At 53.6% G+C, this 19,416-nt stretch overlaps 2 protein-coding genes across 2 annotated transcripts; both read right to left on the bottom strand.

The window, feature by feature from the left end:
- Nucleotides 1-323: 323 nt before the first annotated feature.
- LOC142827387 (olfactory receptor 51I1-like) lies at nt 324-1,745 on the bottom strand. The gene has a single exon (XM_089777120.1). It carries the CDS (start codon nt 1,521-1,523, stop codon nt 579-581), a length of 945 nt encoding a protein of 314 aa, XP_089633246.1. The 5' UTR covers nt 1,524-1,745; the 3' UTR covers nt 324-578.
- Nucleotides 1,746-11,217: 9,472 nt separating this feature from the next.
- LOC142827385 (olfactory receptor 51I1-like) lies at nt 11,218-12,328 on the bottom strand. The gene has a single exon (XM_075922729.2). The coding sequence runs from the start codon at nt 12,151-12,153 to the stop codon at nt 11,218-11,220; it is 936 nt and encodes a 311-aa protein (XP_075778844.2). The 5' UTR covers nt 12,154-12,328.
- Between the last annotated feature and the right edge of the window lie 7,088 nt (nt 12,329-19,416).

Here is a 19,416-nt window from a genome sequence, read left to right as displayed (position 1 = left end):
GGATGAGTTCTCTGGCAGAAAGAAGAGAACTGAGAAGGGGGAAGAAACGGGTGTTGCCTGACTTCCCTTGAGAGGGGGCACACAATGAGCATGGGGAGTGGGGCAGAAAGATGCTCCCCAGCCCCTGGTGTGGGCAAGGGGCTGAGTGTGCAGATGTGACAAAGCATGTGGCCTTCCCCCATCACAGATATGGGGGACCTATGGCGAAGGCAGGAGTGCTGCCCCTCCCCACCCCCATCCTCGTGCGAGATACACGGGGCTAACAATGAGTCTGTGCTGTAGAACTGACATCAGACCAGCAAGGTCTCTGGTTTACAGGAGCGTTTCCTTCCTGCTCACAGCCACACTCTCCACCCCGAAACACTGCTTGACTTTGAATTTCTTTAATGTCTGAGGCAAATGGAAAGCCATCAAAAGCGCTAACAGAACTTGCTACAGGGCACTCACCATACACAGTTTGAGTGACTTTAGTATGTTACTGTTGGATAGCGTGAAATAACTTCTGGAAAGATGTGGAGCTCCTCTGTCGAGGCATTCAATTCTCGTCGAAGCAGACCTTAACTCATACAACTCCCTCTTTACATTATGTCTCTAGAGAACAGGCGGAAGATCCCCTTGCGAATCTCCTTTGTTTTCACACTGTAAATGACAGGGTTTAACAGAGGGGTGACAAAGAGATAGACATAGGACATGAGGATTTGCACAACATGAGGGACATTTTTCCCAAACCTGTGAATAACAGAAAGGGAAATTATTGGGACAAAGAAGAGTAGGACGGCGCAGATGTGGGAGATGCAGGTGTTCAGGGCTGTGAGGCGCTGCTCTTTGGATGCAATATTTAAAACTGTCTTCAGAATCTTAATGTAAGAGAAGATGATGAACAGCGAGTCTAAGCCGTAAGTAAAGACAGTGGTAAATAGCCCATAGACGTTATTGACAGTTAAATCAGCACACGCCAGCCTTATCATGTCCGAGTGCAAGCAGTAGGCATGGGAGAGGATGTTGCTTTTGCAGATTGGCAGTCGTTTAATCAGGAAGGGGAAAGGGAAGATCATGCTGGTACTTTTAATCACAACAGCCAACCCAATTTTCAGGATCCTGGGGTGGGTCAGGATGGCTGCGTAGCGCAGCGGGTTACAGATGGCCACCAAGCGATCGAACGCCATGGCCACTAAAATCCCCGACTCCATGAAGGAAAAGGAGTGAATGAAAAACATCTGGGCCAGGCAGGCGTGGAAAGCGATGTCTGTGGAATGGAAGCAGAAGGTGCCAAGCACGGTGGGCAGGGTTGTCAGAAACATCCCAACATCGTTCACTGCCAACATGCATAGGAACAGATACATGGGCTGGTGGAGACGCCGGTCTGCCCAGACAATGCAGAGAACAAGGCAATTCCCCGCCATGGCAGTGACGTATAACACAACGAAGGGGACGGCGATCCAGTGGTAAACCGCCTCCTGGCCTGGGAACCCGGTCAGCTGGAACGTCGCAGGCTGGAAGCTGGTGCTATTGAAACCCACCATGACGAGCAGTCGCTGTCCCGGCCAGCTCCCAACCCCTGTGTAAATTCAAAATGAACCTGTGAGTCCCCCTGGAGTAAGGGGACAGGGAAGTCCACACTGACTTGCCCAATTCCAACATGCCAGAGCCCTCTCCTGCCAGCCTGGGGCTGCTCTGCCAGGGAATTGGTGAGGACTTGTTCGGATTGGGGCCGGAGGAGCGAGGCTCTTAGAGTGCGGGTTCTACCCTCCTTCGTGGAAAGGGAGGCAGGAGATTCTGCCCCTCCCGCTCTGCTGCCCACAGCTGAGGAACGTGGTTCAGGAGGGGGGTTGGTAACGTGGCCCCCGGCTTGTCACACTCAGACTAGAGGAGAGATGCGCATTGTATCAGCAGGAGAAATTAGCCCTTGGATGGAACAGCCGAGATCAGCTGGGAATTCCTGTTCCTGGGCAAGTGGGCTGCTTTTCTACAAGCCCTGCACTGGCTGGACCAGGGATTCATTCAGGGCAGGTCTCCGGCAGGAGCTCAGAGTCGCTGCTCACACTGGTCCCGTCCGGCCGTATCCCGTGTCTCTGCCTGTGAAGGGGGCACGTGGCTCCTCTCCATCGCCCCTCGCTCACTGCCGCCTCCCCCGCCCTCCCCATAAACAGAGAGAAGTCAGGAGACCTACAGGCCTGGTCTGACTCTGGCCGAGTGTGAAGGGCGACCCCCTCACCCTAACCCCTCAGAGCTTCTGCGCCTGCCCCAGCTCTGCGGGGGTTGGAGAGTGTCAGGCAGGGGATGCAGCTGAAAGCAGGATGGGGCCTGCGTGTCCCTGAGCTCTGCAGGGAGCCGGGCACTTCCTGGCCCTCTCAGGCGCGTGGAGCGTGTGGCGAGTACAGATTTCTCATGGCCCATGGGACGGGCCCAGGCGCAGGGGCACATCAGCACGGACGGGGGACGAGACAGGCCCAGCGACGCGCACGCACAAGGCCCAGGCTGAGCAGGGTTCAGTGGGGCTGGATGGCAGGTTGGTCGGAGTAGGGTTTGTCCCCCTGGCTCTGGCAGCGCCGGGAGCTGGATTGTGATTCCCTACACTTGTAGGCAGGCTCCTGACAGCTCTCATCCAGCTGGAGCGCGGAGCGTGGGGGGGAGAACGGGGACAGGGCTGAGGTACAAACCGACCTGACCGTGACTCTGGCTAGAGCGAGCCCAGAGACCCTGCCATGGGCACGCGCCCGGCTTTCTGGGAGCTAGTCTGCGTCTGCGAGCACTGGCCGGGGATGGACCCAGCTCCTAGTGTGGGAACCCGAGGGAGCCAGAATGAATTCAGGGAGAAACCAGCGACAGCAGTTAGGGGATGGGAAGGAAGAAGCTTGTGGGGAACGTGCTGGCCTGTGTGTCTGTTCCCTGGGCGCTCCTGGGTTTTATTGCCCTTATAGGAGCTGTGTGTGCATGTCTGTCTGCCTGCCTGCCTGCCTGTCTGTCTATCAGTGTGTGTGTGTGTGTCTGCCTGCCTGCCTGTCTATCAGTGTGTGTGTGTCTCTCTGGGTGTGTCTAGACTACATGCCTCCTTCGACGGAGGCATGTAGATTAGCCAGATCGGAAGAGGGAAATGAAGCCGCGATTAAAATAATCGCGGCTTCATTTAAATTTAAATGGCTGCCCCGATCTGCCGATCAGCTGTTTGTCGGCAGATCGGGGGAGTCTGGACGCGATGCCCCGACAAAGAAGCCTTTCTTCATCGACACAGGTAAGCCTGGTTTCACGAGGCTTACCTGTGCCGATGAAGAAAGGCTTCTTTGTCGGGGCATCACGTCCAGACTGCCCCGATCTGCCGACAAACAGCTGATCGGCAGATCGGGGCAGCCATTTAAATTTAAATGAAGCCGCGATTATTTTAATCGCGGCTTCATTTCCCTCCTCCGATCTGGCTAATCTACATGCCTCCGTCGAAGGAGGCATGTAGTCTAGACACACCCTCTGGGTGTAACACGCTGAGATGTTCGTGGTGAGGGGAGGGGAAGGGAGATGCAGTTGGGGCAGCAGGCAGAGGTGCCGGGCTGGGGGGTAGCAGGGAACACCAGGGAGAACAGTGAGAGCTGGATGAGATTCCCCACTCCTGCCATGGCCCGGTGCCCCCAGAGCCACCCACCCCCTGCACCAACCCCCCCAGCAGTGGGCAGAGGAACCCTGGCCAGTGGCCCTGGGAGAAATCCCTCCTCTCAGGACAGAGCTGAGGGACGTGGACTCTCACAATGCAGAGGAGATCCGGGTGTTAAAATTTCACTTTAAAAATCCCCCCTGCCCCTTCCCCGGCTGCCTGGTTTCCTGCCTGGGGGTGACGGGGTTTTGCTGGGCACCCGGCGTTTGGGCTCCTCTGCCCCGAGGGGACTTGCCTGGAACCGACTGGCCAGCGAGGGGCAGAATTTGCCCAGCACAGACGAGAAAAGGAAACGTTTGACTCTTTGTGGGGCTGGTCTCTGCCTGGAGTCTCCCCACAGAGGGGTCAGAGAATCACCCCCCGTCTCTCCGCGCAGCCGACTCACCGGGTGGGCAGGACAATGATCTTCAGTGGAAGGAACAAGCCCCCGGCCCCGGCTGCCTGGAGCGCAGGCTGCAGCCTGCCAGGCACCGGGAGTATTTATCCAGCATCCTGGCAGCAGGGCCGGGGACTCCCCCGGCCCCTGGGACACAGGCGGAGGCTGAGGTGTGACCAGGGGCTAATCAGGCACAGACGCCTTGTACAGCAGCAAGAGCTAATTGCCCCCGGCCTGGAGCCTGCCCAGGAACAGAGGCCCGGCCGGCGTGTGCCCAGGGATCCCAGGCAGCCAGCCGAGGGCACTCAGGCAGGGCCAAGCTGCACAGGATGGAGCAGCCCCTCCCCACAGCTGGTGGCTGTTCCCTTCTTCAGATTCACCAGCCAGCCCTGAACAGCCCCTGTGACGCCTTCCTGGTTACCCCGTCGCCAACAGCACCATCCCCCCGAGCAGCCCGCGTCCGGCACCCTCCCGAGCCCAGGGCCATGGGATGGGCACACGGCAGCTCTGACTCGTCCCTAAGGCCTCAGGCACGGTACCCCCCAGGTTCGTGAATATTTCACAGTTGGCCCCGACACACGTGTCCAGCGAGTTGTTCTGAACTACACAAATGTCTGGGACAAGAAAGCAAAGAGAGAGTGCTCTGGTTCGAAGACCAGTGCCAGCCCCCTCGTGAATTCACTCCTGAGATCCCATATCCTGGTGGAGTTGATGAGCTTTGTAGCTGCAAATGGTTCTTCCTGCCTCAGTGCGGAGTTACCAATTCAATGGCCATTTCAGGGGCACCAGGGTGTGCCGGGATGTCAGTCTGTGACTTGAATATTTCTCTACCCAGCATCCCAGCAGATGGGAGATGGAAAGCATCAGACGCCAGGGCCTTTATACAGCGTGTTTCCCAGCAGGCTCGGAGCCACTCCAGCCTGGGTGCGCAACAGGCCCTCATGCATCCGTGGTCCAAACAGAGGCCTCTCCCAAGCATCCATGGTCCACAGGTTAGCTGAAGAGGGAGGCCTCGCACCCAGATGGTTTGCCATCCCCTGCAAAGAGGGGTGAATTCAGTGTAAACAGGAACCATTTGCTTACACAGGTCACCTCTGACAATACCACTGCGCACACACAAACACCGATGTTCCCTGACAGTGTGTCCCTAAAGGTTGAATTTGGGTCATCGATCCTGAGGGGGATCGACCCTTGCCTGTCTATAAACTATCCTGGAAAATGACCCCTCATTCTCGCAGGCCTTGGGAGCCAGGTCAGTCTACAGACAACCCCCCAACCTGAAGCAAATACATATCACACCAGCAGCCACACATCATACCGCAAACACACTCAACCCAGCAACCTACCCGTGCAACAAACCCCGCTGCTAACACTGCCCACGCATCTAGGCAAGCGACACCCTCACAGGCCTTAACCACGTCAGCCACCACACCAGGGGCTCATAAACTGTACATCCTCCAATGTGATCTATGCCGTCAAGTGCCAGCAATGTCCCACTGCCATGGAGACTGGCCAAACTGGACAGTCTCTGTGAGAAAGGTTAAATGGACACAAGTCAGACGTCAGAACCGGTAACACAAAGAAAGCTGAAGGGGAACATTTAAATTAGCCTGGGCACTCAACTGTGGATTTCAAAGTAGCCATTCTTCCACAAAGGGATGTCACCAGCCAATTTCAGAGAGAGAGTGAGAGTGCAGAATTGATCTGGATCTGCAAATTTGACACTGAACAAAGACATTAATGGGGTGTCTTTTTAGAAAACCAGCCTTCCCTGTGTTTAACACCTTGTGTATATCAGAAGCAAAGTATGGGACACTTCCAGCCAACCTGATTAGCCTCATTTGCCCTTGTCCTACAATTATCAGACACCTTCCCCCTTCTGTTGCTGTTAGTTCTGGGTTCTTGTTATTTCCACTCCAGCTCATCTGAGGAAGGGGCTTTGCCAAGAAAGCTTAGGATACTCTCTGTGGTTTTTGTTAGTCTCTGAGGGTACGTCTAGACTACAGGCTTTTGTCGACAGAAGTTTTGTCGACAGATACTGTCGACAAAACTTCTGTCGACAAAGAGCGTCTACACTACATTCAGTTCTGTCGACAAAGCAAGCTGCTTTGTCGACATGGTAGTGTAGACGCAAAGGACAGTTTACATGCAATAACACCTTCTGTCGACAGAAACTCTGTCGACAGAAGGCGTTATGCCTCGTAAAATGAGGTTTACCAGCGTCGACAAAATTGCTGAGTTCTGTCGACGTTATGTCGACAGAACTCAGCGGTAGTGTGGACGCATGTATAGTTTTGTCGACAAAAGTCCACTTTTGTCGACAAAACCCTGTAGTATAGACACACCCTGAGGTGCCACAAGACGACTTGTTTTCAAAGTTACAGACCAGCCCGGTGACCCTAGCACTTGGAAGAGGGGAAAGTGATCAGGAATAGTCAACATGGATTCACAAAGGGCAAGTCGTGCCTGACCAACCTGATTAGCTTCTATGATGAGGTTACTGGCTCTGCAGATATGGGGAAGTCAGTGGATGTGATATACCTTGACTTTAGCAAGGCTTTTGATATGGACTCCCACAATATTCTTGCCAGCAAGTTAATGGAGTATGGATTGGATAAATGGACTGCAAGATGGATAGAAAGCTGGCTAGACTACTGGGCCCAACAGGTAGTGATCAGCAGCTCGATGTCAGGATGGCAGTCGGTTTCTAGTGGAATGCCCCAAGGATCTCTTCTTGGACTGGTTTTGTTCAATATCTTTTTTAATGACCTGGCTGAGGGGATGGATTGCACCCTCAGCAAGTTCACAAATGACCCAGGGAAGATAATGGAGCAGGTAATTAAGGAAATCATATGCAAACACTTGGAAGGTAATAAAGTGATAGGGAATAGCCAGCATGGGTTTGTGAAGAACAAGTCATGCCAAACTAATCTGATAGCTTTCTTTGATAGGATAACGAGCCTTGTGGATAAGGGAGAAGCGGTGGATGTCATATACCTAGACTTTAGTAAGGCATTTGATACGGTCTCGCATGATATTCTTATTGATAAACTAGGCAAATATAACTTAAATAGGGCCACGATAAGGTGGGTGCATAATTGGCTGGATAACCGTAGTCAGAGAGTTGTTGTTAACGGTTCTAAATCCTGCTGGAAAGGGATAACAAGTGGAGTTCCGCAAGGGTCTGTTTTGGGACCCGTACTGTTCAATATCTTCATCAATGATGTAGATACTGGGATAGAGAGTACGCTTATTAAGTTTGCAGATGATACCAAACTGGGTGGGGTTGCGACTTCTTTGGAGGATAGGGACATAATTCAAAATGACCTTAGCAAGTTAGAGAAATGGCCAGAGGTAAACAGGATGAGGTTTAATAAAGAGAAATGCAAAGTGCTCCACTTAGGAAGGAACAATCAGTTCCATACATACAAGATGGGAAGCGACTGTCTAGGAAGGAGCATGGCGGAAAGGGATCTAGGGGTCATAGTGGACCACAAGTTGAATATGAGTCAACAGTGTGATGCTGTTGCAAAAAAAGCAAATATGATTTTAGGTTGTATCAACAGGTGTGTTGTAAGCAAAACTCGTGAAGTCATTCTGCCGCTCTACTCTGCACTAGTTAGGCCTCAGCTGGAGTACTGTGTCCAGTTCTGGGCGCCACATTTCAAGAAAGATGTGGAGAAATTAGAAAGGGTACAGAGAAGAGCAACAAGAATGATGAAAGGTCTAGAGAACATGACCTATGAAGCCAGGCTTCATGAACTGGGCTTGTTTAGTTTGGAAAAAAGAAGATTAAGGGGGGACATGATAGCGGTTTTCAAATATCTAAAAGGGTGTCACAAGGAGGAAGGAGAAAATTTGTTCCTCTTGGTTTCTGAGGACAGGACAAGGAGTAATGGGCTTAAAGTGCAGCAGGGGAGGTTTAGATTGGACATTAGGAAAAAATTCCTAACTATCAGGGTGGTCAAATATTGGAATAAATTGCCAAGGGAGGTGGTGGAATCTCCCTCTCTGGAGATATTTAAGAACAGGTTAGATAGACATCTGTCAGAGATGGTGTAGACGGAGCTTGGTTCTGCCTTGAGGGCGGGGGGCTGGACTCGATGACCTCTCGAGGTCCCTTCCAGTCCTATTATTCTATGATTCTAAGTTGCAGTGGGGGAGGTCTAGGATGGATATTTGGACAAGCTATTTCCCTAGGAGGGTGGGGAAGCGCTGGGATGGGCTCGCTAGGGACGGGGTGGACTCTTCATCCCTAGAGGTGTTTAAGTCTCGGCTTGACAAAGCCCTGGCTGGGTTGATTGAGTTGGGTTGGTCCTGCTTTGGGCAGGGGGCTGGACTTGATGACCTCCTGAGGTCTCTTTCAGCTCTATGATTCTAGGATTCTATGACCCCTCTGAGACTTTCTTGGCATGTGTGACACTGAATCTGACCAATGCCCTGCAGCCCAGCACCCTGTCCTCTGACAGCGGCCAATGGCAGGTGCATCCCAGGGAACGAGCAGACCGGGGCAGTTACTGCGTGATCCGTCCCCTGTCGAACAAACTTTTTGGGAGTGCGGGAAGCTTAGCCACACGCATTATTATCTGGCTAACTGAAATCATGCCGGTCCAGAGATGCTACCAGACCAGAGAGTGCCAGACTAGAGGGGTTCAAGCTGTAGTTTTTGACTTCACAAAGTCCTCTGGCAGTGAGTTCCAGAGGTTGTGTACTGTGGGAAGAAACATCTCCTTTTGCTTATTTTAAACCCACGGCCTGTTAATTTCACTGGGTGACTCTGGTTGGGGTGGTGCATGAAGCAGTAAATCACACTTTTATATTCACTGGTTCCACTAATAGACCTCGATCGTCTCCTTCCTTACTCATCTCTTTTCCAGACTGTAAAGTCCCGCTAGTTTTCATCTCTCGTCCTATGGCAGCCGTTCCATACCCCTCTTCATTTTTGTTGCCTTTTTCTCAACCTTTTCCACTATCTATTATTTGAAGTAGGTCAACCACATCTGTGCACAGTATTCCAGATGTACCATGGATTTATATAGTGGCATCTGATCTATTCTGTCTTATTCTCTCTCCTTTCCTTAATGATTCCCAGCACTTTGCTTGCTTTTCACACTGCCCCTGCACACTGATAGGACGTTTTCAGAACTTTATCCACGGTGACTCCAAAACCTCTCCCGTGTGTGATCTGCATCCATGTTTCAGAGTGTGTACATCTGTCTGTTTGTGCGTCCGTGAGTCCGTTTGCTCAATAACTCCTCCAAAACCATAAGAGCTAGGACCACCAAATTTGAGATGCTAAGTTATCCTAACTTAAACCAAGGCCTGGGTTCGGTGGTGGCAGGAAAACAGGAAGTGCCTGGAATCCGATGGTTTTCCAGAACATGGCCAGGGAGGGGCAGAGAGAGGAGAGACGTCATACTGCAGACTCACCACTGGGGGCAGCGAGTGCAGAGAACAGCCATGCTGCACAGAGACCCCTGGGGTCAGTCACAGGTGGACCACAGGGGCTCCCTGTAGACAGGGCTCAGCACCCTGCCCAGGAAGGGTCCCCCCGTCCTTCAGCCCCAGCTAACGCTGGACCAGGGATAGCAGCCCAGCCCGGGACCCATAATTCACCCCAGGGCCAGGGAATATGACCCAGGCCCAGCTCCGGCCCCAGCTCCAGGCCTGCCCTCCAACACGTGCCTGGGGAACGTGACCCAAGCCAGCCCCCCCTCCCAACACACACACCTGAGGCTGGGGGTAGGGAAGGCGTCCCACCTCCACATACAGGCCATGGCTGGGCAAAGGGGACCATGCCCGGAGGACAGGCGGGGGAGGTGGGAGCTGTGGCCCAGTCCAGCTCCCACCCACAGAATAGGTGGGGGAGGGAGCGTGGAGCCACGACTCAGCCTGGCCCCCATCCAGAACCATCCTGGCCCCCTGCGCCAGAGCACAGCCGGAGCACGGGTCCAGAGAGGGGCCCTGGCAGTGCGACCCCGGACAGGGCTGCGCTCTCACACCCTCTCAGCCAAGCTGGACATCCCTGCTGGCTCGTGCCTCCCGCCCTCCCTTGGATCTGCACCAGGGCAGCGCCCAAGGGGCCCGCAGGGCTTGGCACTGGGCTGCCAGCTCTCCAGCACGCTGAGCCTGCCGGGGAGCGGGGTCCCGTGTTCATCCTTCCGCAAGGAGCAGCCCCAGTCCGGCCCTGAGAGCTGTGTCATTAACACCGGGGGGAGGTGAGATGGCAGCCGGCCAGGGGCAGACGGAAAGTCACGGAGGAGCAACTCTGAGCTGACGCCCGAGCTGCTGGAGGAAATCCCACGTACGAATCAGCTGTTGGAACTGCTCTCGAGGTCTTGTGTCGGGTTTGCATGGCTTTTATTTATAAGTCATTTGCAATCTCCCCTCGCTCCAGCTACCGAGTGTGCAGCTGTGATACAGAGGACAGTCACGTTTGGCACCGTCTGCCTCACACAAAGAATTGTGCATAAAGAATAAATTAGAGACAAAACATCTCCCAGAAGGCCACAGTTCACCCACCTCATCTCAGAGTTGGTGTCGTCTCTTTTTGCATGATCAGCCAGACACCTGACGCACAAGGAATGTCCTACATATGAAAGGAGACTAGAGATTTTAGTGGCTTCAGTGTGTAGATGCCTAAACCGAGATGTCTTCAAGTGCCAGTTCTTGGAGAACCTAAATCCAGACCTTTTTGAAATCAGGCCCTGTGCAGTATCTTCGGTGAGATGCCCCAGAATAGAAGACCCCCGAATTATTAGTGACTTCAGAAACTATAAAACATCTCTCCAACCATCTATTCATCCATCAGCCCATTTCTCTATCCATCCATCCGCCCATCCATCCATCCATCCATCCACCTACCTCTCATCCATCAACATTTTTCTCCCATCTATCCATCCATCCTTCTGTCCATCTGTCCATCTATCCATCCATTCACCCACCCCTCAGACATCAACCCATTTCTCCTATCCATCCATTTATCCATCCACCACATATCCATCAACATATTTCTCCCTGCCATCTATCCATCCCTCATCCATCCCTCTATGCATCCACCCCTCATCCATCTGCCCATTTCTTCCAAACTTCTTCCCTCCCTCCCTTCCTCCCTCCCGGCCTCCCTCCATCCATTCATGTACTTATAAACCCAGAGAAGTACATTAAAGAAACCTTTCCCATCTCCAGTTTGGGTTAGCTACCTAGAGAACATTTTGAGGATACTCTTTCGAATTTCCTTGGTTTTTATGCTATAAATGATGGGGTTTAACACAGGGGGTATGAAGAGGTAAAATATGGACATCAGAGAGTGGACTAGAGGAGGGGTGTGCCTAGCATACCTGTGTATCACAGAGACGGACATCATTGGGATGTAGAATATTAGCACGGCACAGATATGGGAGATGCAGGTGTTCAGGGCCTTGAGGCGTTCCCGCCCAGAGGCTATATTGAAGATGGTCATCACAATGACAACGTAGGAGATGAAAATAAGCAAGAGGTCTAGTACAAAGGTCAAGAGAAGAACAGCTAAGCCATAGCTGACATTGACTGAGATGTCTGCACACGCCAGCTTCATCACGTCAGGGTGCAGACAGTAGGCGTGGGAGAGGGCATTGGAGCGACAGAACGGCAAGCGTTTAATGAGAAAAGGAAATGGAAACAACACACTGAAGTTTCTAACCACAACAGCCAGCCCGATTCTCATGATCCTGGGGGGGGTCAGGATGGCTGCATAGCGCAGCGGGTTACAGATGGCTACCAAGCGATCGAACGCCATGGCCAGTAAAATCCCTGAGTCCACCATAGAAAAGAAGTGAATGAAAAACATCTGGGCCAGGCAGGAGTTGAAAGCGATGTCTGTGGAGTGGAAGCAGAAGGTGCCGAGCACGGTGGGCAGGGTTGACAGAGACATCCCGAGGTCGTTGACTGCCAACATGCAAAGGAACAGATACATGGGCTGGTGGAGACGCCGGTCTGCCCAGACAATGCAGAGAACAAGGCAATTCCCCGCCATGGCAGTGACGTATAACACAACGAAGGGGACGGCGATCCAGTGGTAAGCCGCCTCCTGGCCTGGGAACCCGGTCAGCTGGAACGTCGCAGGGTGGAAGCTGGTGCTATTGAAACCCACCATGCTGAGCAGTGGCTGTCCTGGCCAGCTCCCAACCCCTGTGTCAATGCAAAATGAACCTGTGAGTTCCCCTGGGACGAGGGGAGGGACGTGCAGTTCTACATTGATTTGCTGAATCCCTGCACACAAGAGCCCTCTCTTGCCGGCCTGGGGCTGCTCTCACAGGTATCAGTGGGGACTGTTTGGAACGGAGCCGGAGGAGCCAGGCTCCAGGAACTCAGGGGCATCTCTCCCCAGAAATGGAGCTCGCTTTAGTTGCTGATTTCCAGCCCTAGCTCATTTCAAAGGAACCAGGGATCCTGCCCCCCCGCAGCTCTGCTGCCCGCAGCTCCAGAGCGATCGCTAGGGAGGAAGTTGATACCTTGGCCCCACACTAGTCACAGTCAGGCCAGACCTGAGGTCACATTGTTACCGGCCGGGAGATTGAACGCCTGGAAGGGCCAGAAAAGTGTCCCTGAGTTCTGCAGGGCCCGGGCACTTGCTGGCCCTCTCAGGCGCATGGAGCGCAGCAGGAGTACAGATTTCTCACGGCCCATGGGACGGGCCCAGGCGCAGGGGCACATCAGCACGGACGGGGGGCGAGACAGGCCCAGCGACGCGCACTCACAAGGCCCAGGCTGAGCAGGGTTCAGTGGGGCTGGACGGCAGGTCAGTTTGTCCCCCTGGCTCCGGTGGCGCTAGGAGCTGGGGTTCGATTCCCTGCACCTGTAGGCAGGCTCCTGCCAGCTCTCACCCAGCCAGAGCGCAGGGCACCAGAGGGAGAATGGGGGCAGGGCTGAGCCGTGCTGGGTACAAACCGACCTGCCCCTGTGACTCTGGCCTGGACACGGATCAGCCCTGCCTCTGCGACCGGCCAGAGCGAGCCCAAAGACCCTGCCATGGAGACGCACCCGGCTTGCTGGGAGCTAGTCTGTGTCTGCGAGCGCTGGCCAGGGACGGGCCCAGCTCCTAGTGTGGGAACCCGAGGGAGCCAGAGTGAAGCCGGGGGAGAAGCCAGTGGCAGGAGGCGGAGATGGGAAGGAAGAAGCCGATGGGGAATGTGCTGGCCTGTGTGTCTCTTCCCTGGACACTCCTGGGTTTTACTGCCCCTTGCAGCAGGGTGTGAGCGCGTGAGTGTGAGCGAGCGTCCCTGTGTCTCTGTGTGTGTTTCTGCATCACACTTTGTCTGCGTGAGTCTTAGCGTGGCAGTGTCAGGGTGAGTGAATGTGTGTCTGTGAGTGTCAGTCTGTGTCTGTTTCTCTGTTTGTGTCAGTGTCAATATGAGTGACTGAGTGTGTGTGTGTGTGTCTGTCTGAATGTGACCTGCTGAGATGTTCCCATAGAGGGGAGGTGCAGTCGGGGCAGCAGGCAGAGGCGCCGGGCTAGGGGGTAGCAGGGATCACCAGGGAGAACAATGAGAGCTGGATGAGATTCCCCACTCCTGCCATGGCCCGGTGCCCCCAAAACCACCCACCCACTGCACCAACCCCCCCAGCAGTGGGCAGAGGAACCCTGGCCAGCGGCCCTGGGACAAATCCCTCCTCTCAGGACAGAGCCCGGGACAAGGCAGAGCAGAGATGGTCTCAGCTTTGAAAGACTCATTGGAAAAATCCCCCCCCCCCCGCCTCTTTCCCTGGTTCTGTGCCCGGGCGTGACGGGGGCTTTGTTGCGCACGCTGGCGAGGGGGTTGTCTGTCCATTAGGAAAATCGTCCAGAGTCACTAGCAAGCAAGGGGCAGAATTACAGAAGCTTTGTGGGGCTGGTCTCTGCCTGGAGTCTCCCCACAGAGGGGTCAGAGAATCACCCCCCGTCTCTCCGCGCAGCCGACTCACCGGGTGGGCAGGACAATGATCTTCAGTGGAAGGAACAAACCCCCGGGCCCGGCTGCCTGGAGCGCAGGCTGCAGCCTGCCAGGCACCGGGAGTATTTATCCAGCATCCTGGCAGCAGCGCCGGGGACTCCCCCCGCCCCTGGGACACAGGCGGAGGCTGAGGTGTGACCAGGGGCTAATCAGGCACAGACGCCTCGTACAGCAGCAAGAGCTAATTGCCCCCGGCCTGGAGCCTGCCCAGGGACAGAGGCCCGGCCGGCGTCAGACCCAGGGTCCATCTAGCCCAGGATCCATCCTCTCCCAGGGGCCAGGGCCTGGTGCTTCACAGGGAATGAGCAGAACCGGAGAATTGATCTAGTTCATTATTGACTTCGTCCAGTCCCAGCTCTGGTCCTCAGAGTCAGCAGCACCCGGAGCCGGCGGGGGCCTCCCTGGCTAATCGCCTTGCAGGGTCCGTCCTGCAGCATCGTATCTAAATCTTTGCTGCGCCACGTTGCACTTGTGTCCTGCACAACATTCCCCTGCAACAAACAGCCTGGAGGAAAGGATCCCCCCCCTCGAGTCGCCCCACCACGCCCTGCTCCCGCCAGGGAATGGGCACCACCGACAGACTTTGGGGTGAGCTTCTGCAGCCCCCGCTCCTCTCTTCCACCCCCTGCTGCCAGGAAGGGTTCTATGGACTGGACTGTGGAACAGGGATTCTTGATTTTGACTCCCAAAGGGTCTGTCTACACGACAGCACTAATTCAAACTAACTTAATTCAAATTACTTAATTCAAACTAAGCTAATTCGAACTAGGGCATCTAAACCTAAAATCTAGTTCGAATTAGCATTTTGCTAATTTGAACTAGCGGGTCCACATTGAGTGGACCCTGAACCAAGGTTAAGGATGGCCGGAAGCAGTGCCGGCAGGGCATCAGAGGAGGACTTAGAGCGTGGAGCTGCTGTCTCAGGCTAGCCGAGGGCTGTGCTTGAAGGGACCCGACCCCCACCCCGGACAGACAGTTCTCAGGGTTCCCAGCTCGCTTGTTTAACTCGATGAGGGACAGCAAAGCAGTCCTGGCTTGGAGTGCCCTGAATGCCCACACTCGGCACATCACAGCAGTCGACCTTCAGCTCAGCTGTACTTGCCGCAGGCTGCCATCCGGGGGGGGGGGGGGGGAGGTCAATTGGGGGGCTGCAGGAGAGCTTCCACCCCGAGGAGCCCGCAGAACCACCCCAGTCCTCCCCATCAGGGGCTCGTGCCCCATTCCTCCCTCACCTCCTTCCACTTACCCCTCCCTAGTCCCCCTTCCTGATGTAAAAAATAAAGGACACGTGTGTTCAAAAATGGAAACTCACTTTATTGAACAAAACTAGGGGAGACTGGGAAAAGGAGGTGGGAGTTGGGAAGAGAAAGGGAGGAGGAAACCTGGGAGGAGGGAGCTGGAAGGGGGAAGCCAGGGAAAGAAGGAGGAGGGGAAGTATCAAACTATGGTACACCCACATCTTCAGTACTGTGTATCAACTATCAGAAAAGATATTTTGGCCTTTGAAAGGGTTCAGAAAAGGGCAACTAAAATGATGAGGGGTTTGGAACAGGTCCCATATGAAGAGAGGCTAAAGAGACTGGGACTTTTCAGCTTAGAAAAGAGGAGACCGAGGGGGGATAGGATAGAGGTCTATAAAATCATGTGTGGTGTGGAAAGGGTGCATAAAGAAAAGTTCTTCATTAGTTCTCATAATAGAAGGACTAGAGGACACCAAATGAAATGAATGGGTAGCAGGCTTCAAACTAATAACAGAAAGTTCTTCTTCACAAAGCAAATAGTCAACCTCTGGAACTCCTTGCCACAGGAGGCTGTGAAGGCTAGAACTATAAGGGTATGTCTACACTACAAAGTTAGTTTGAACTAACAGACGTTAGTTTGAACTAACTTTAATAGGCGCTACACTAGCGCTCCGCTAGTTCGAATTTGAATCGAACTAGCGGAGTGCTTAGTTCAAACTAGGTAAACCTCATTTTACGAGGATTAAGCCTAGTTCGAACTAGCTAGTTCGAATTAAGGGCTGTGTAGCCCCTTAATTCGAACTAGTGGGAGGCTAGCCCTCCCCAGGTTTCCCTGGTGGCCACTCTGGCCAACACCAGGGAAACTCTATGCCCCCTTCCCGGCCCCGGACCCCTTAAAGGGGCATGGGCTGGCTACGGTGCCCGTGCCAGGTGCAAGCCTGCCAGCACCCAGCCAGCAGACCCTGCACCTGGCACAGCTCGAGCCACCCACCCAATGTCCCCCAGCCCACCCCCTCTTCCTGGGACCAGGCTGGCGGCTCCCGGGAGCTTGCCCTGGACCGCAAGAGGCGGGCACCCGCCTGGGCTAGTGCGGACATCGTGGACCTCCTATTAGCCAGGGTGTAGAAATGGTGTCCCTGGCCTCTGTTTGTGGAAAGCTGGAGATGGATGTCACGAGACAAATGGCTTGGTCACTGTCTTCGGTCCATCCCCTCCAGGGTCCCTAGGGTTGGCTGCTGTCGGCAGACAGGCTATTGGGCTAGATGGACCTTTGGTCTGACCCAGGACGGCCATTGTAAGCTCAGGGCTCAGGGTCGGGGGTCTCACTGGACCACCCTGATTTTCATGCAAACCTGCTCCTGGATGACCAGGCTGGCAGCTCTCCTGCCCTAGACGGCCACTTTCCTGTGCCTAGTGCGGATGTCGTGGATGAGGTCCACGATCTCCTCACTAGACCAGGCGGGCGCCCGCCTCTTGCGGCCCTGGGCAGGCTCCCGGGAGCCGCCAGCCTGGTCCTGGGAAGAGGCGGAGGGCTGGGTGGCAGCGGGTGCCTGGTTCGTGCCGTGCCAGTTGCAGGGTCTGCTGGCTGGGTGCTGGCAGGCTTGCACCTGACACAGGCACCATAGCCAGCCTGTGCCCCTTCAAGGCTTCTGGGGCCAGGAGGGGGGCAGAAGAGTTTCCCTGGTGGTGCCCAGAGTTGCCACCAGGGAAATCTGGGGAGGGCTAGCCTCCCACTAGTTCGAATTAAGTGGCTACACAGCCCTTAATTCGAACTTCTTAATTCGAACTAGGCGTTAGTCCTCGTGGAATGAGGTTTACCTAATTCGAATTAAGTGCTCCGCTAGTTCCAATTAAGTTCAAACTAGCGGTTTGCCTGTGTAGCGCCTATCAAAGTTAATTTGAACTAACGTCTGTTAGTTCGAATTCACTTTGTAGTGTAGACATACCCTCCGAGATCTGATGGGCAGAATCCCCTGGGATGCTAACATGAAGGGGAAAGCAGTCCAGGACAGCTGGCAGTATTTTAAAGAAGCCTTAATGAAGGCACAGAAAGAAACTATCCCGACACGTAGCAAGAGAGTTCTCGTGGGGGACTTTAATCACCCTGACATCTGTTGGAAGACCAATACGGCAGTACACAGGCAATCCAGGAAGTTTTTGGAGAAAGTTGGAGATAACTTCTTGGTGCAAGTGCTGAAGGATCCGACCAGGAGCCGTGCGCAGCTTGACCTTCTGCTCACAAACAGGGAGGAACTAGTAGGGGAAATAGATGGTAGATTTCTGGATCCTGACCAAAGGAAGGAAATAGAGTAGTAAAATACACACCTGGACTTCAGAAAAGCAGACTTTGACTCCCTCTGAGATCTGATGGGCAGAATCCCCTCGGATGTTAACATGAAGGGGAAAGGAGTCCAGGACAGCCGGCAGTATTTTAAAGAAGCCTTATTGAAGGCACAGAAAGAAACCATCCCGACGCGTAGCAAGAGAGGCAAACATGGTAGGAGACCGGATTGGCTTACAGGGGAAATCCTTGGTGAACTTAAGCACAAAAAGGAAGCTTACAAAGAGCGGAAAATTGGACAAATGACCAGGGAGGAGTTTAAAGGTATAGCTCGAGAATGCCGGGGGGTTATCAGGAAGGTGAAAGCACAAATGGAATTGCGACTGGCTAAGGCTGTGAAGGATAACAAGAAAGGTTTCTACAGGCATATTAACAAGAAGGTGATCAGAGAGGGTGTGCAGTCCCTAATGGATGAAGGAGGTAACCTAGTGACAGAGGATGTGGGGAAAGCTGAAGTACTCAATGCTTTCTTTGCCTCTGTATTCACGGACAAGGTCAGCTCCTCGACTTCTGCGCCAAGTGACGCAAGATGGGATGAAGATGGACAGCCCGTGGTGGGTAAAGAACAGGTTAGGAACTATTTAGAAAAGCTAAACGTACACAAATCCATGGGTCCGGACTTAGTGCATCCGAGGGTACTGAGGGAGTTGGCAAATGTCATTGAGGAGCCTTTGGCCATTATCTTTGAAAAGTCGTGGAGATCGGGAGAAATCCCAGATGATTGGAAAAAAACAAATGTAGTGCCTATCTTCAAAAAAGGGAAGAAGGATGATCCAGGGAACTATAGGCCGCTCAGTCTTACCTCAGTTCCTGGAAAAATGATGGAAGGGATCCTTAAGGAATCCATTTTGAGGCACTTAGAAGAGAGGAAAGTGATCAGGAATAGTCAGCATGGATTCACAAAGGGCAAGTCGTGCCAGACCAATCTGATTAGCTTCTATGATGAGGTAACTGGCTCTGTGGACATGGGGAAGTCAGTGGATGTGATATACCTTGACTTTAGCAAGGCTTTTGATACGGTCTCCCACAATATTCTTGCCAGCAAGTTAAGGGAATGTGGATTGGATAAATGGACGGTAAGATGGATAGAAAGATGGCTAGAAGGCCGGGCCCAGCGGGTAGTGATCAATGGCTCGATGTCAGGATGGCGGTTGGTTTCTAGCGGAGTACCCCAAGGTTCGGTTCTAGGACCGGTTTTGTTCAATATCTTTATAAATGACCTGGATGAGGGGATGGATTGCACCCTCAGCAAGTTTGTAGATGACATTAAGCTAGGGGGAGAGGTAGATACACTTAAGGGCAGAGATAGGGTACAGAATGACTTAGACAAATTGGAGGATTGGGCCACAAGAAATCTGATGAGGTTCAACAAGGACAAGTGTAGAGTCCCTGCACTAGGGACGGAAGAATCCCAAGCATAGTTACAAGCTGGGGACCGACTGGCTAAGTAGTAGTTCTGCAGAAAAGGACCTGGGGGTTACAGTGGATGAGAAGCTGGATATGAGTCAACAGGGTGCCCTTGTAGCCAAGAAGGCGAATGGCATATTAGGGGGCATTAAGAGGAGCATTGCCAGCAGATCCAGAGAAGTGATTATTCCCCTTTATTCAGCTCTGGTGAGGCCACATCTGGAGTATTGTGTCCAGCTCTGGGCCCCCCCACTACAAAAAGGATGTGGACACATTGGAGAGGGCCCAGTGGAGGGCGACCAAAATGATTAGGGGGCTGGAGCACATGACCTATGAGGAGAGGCTGAGGGAGCTGGATGTATTTAGTCTGCAGAAGAGAAGAGTGAGGGGGGATTTGATAGCAGCCTTCAACTTCATGAAGGGAGGTTCCAAAGAGG

The sequence above is a fragment of the Pelodiscus sinensis genome, chromosome 1, assembly GCF_052426305.1.
Source record: "Pelodiscus sinensis isolate ZL-2025 chromosome 1, ASM5242630v1, whole genome shotgun sequence".
NCBI classification, from domain to species: domain Eukaryota; kingdom Metazoa; phylum Chordata; order Testudines; family Trionychidae; genus Pelodiscus; species Pelodiscus sinensis.
This window is presented reverse-complemented; position numbering and strand designations above follow the sequence as displayed.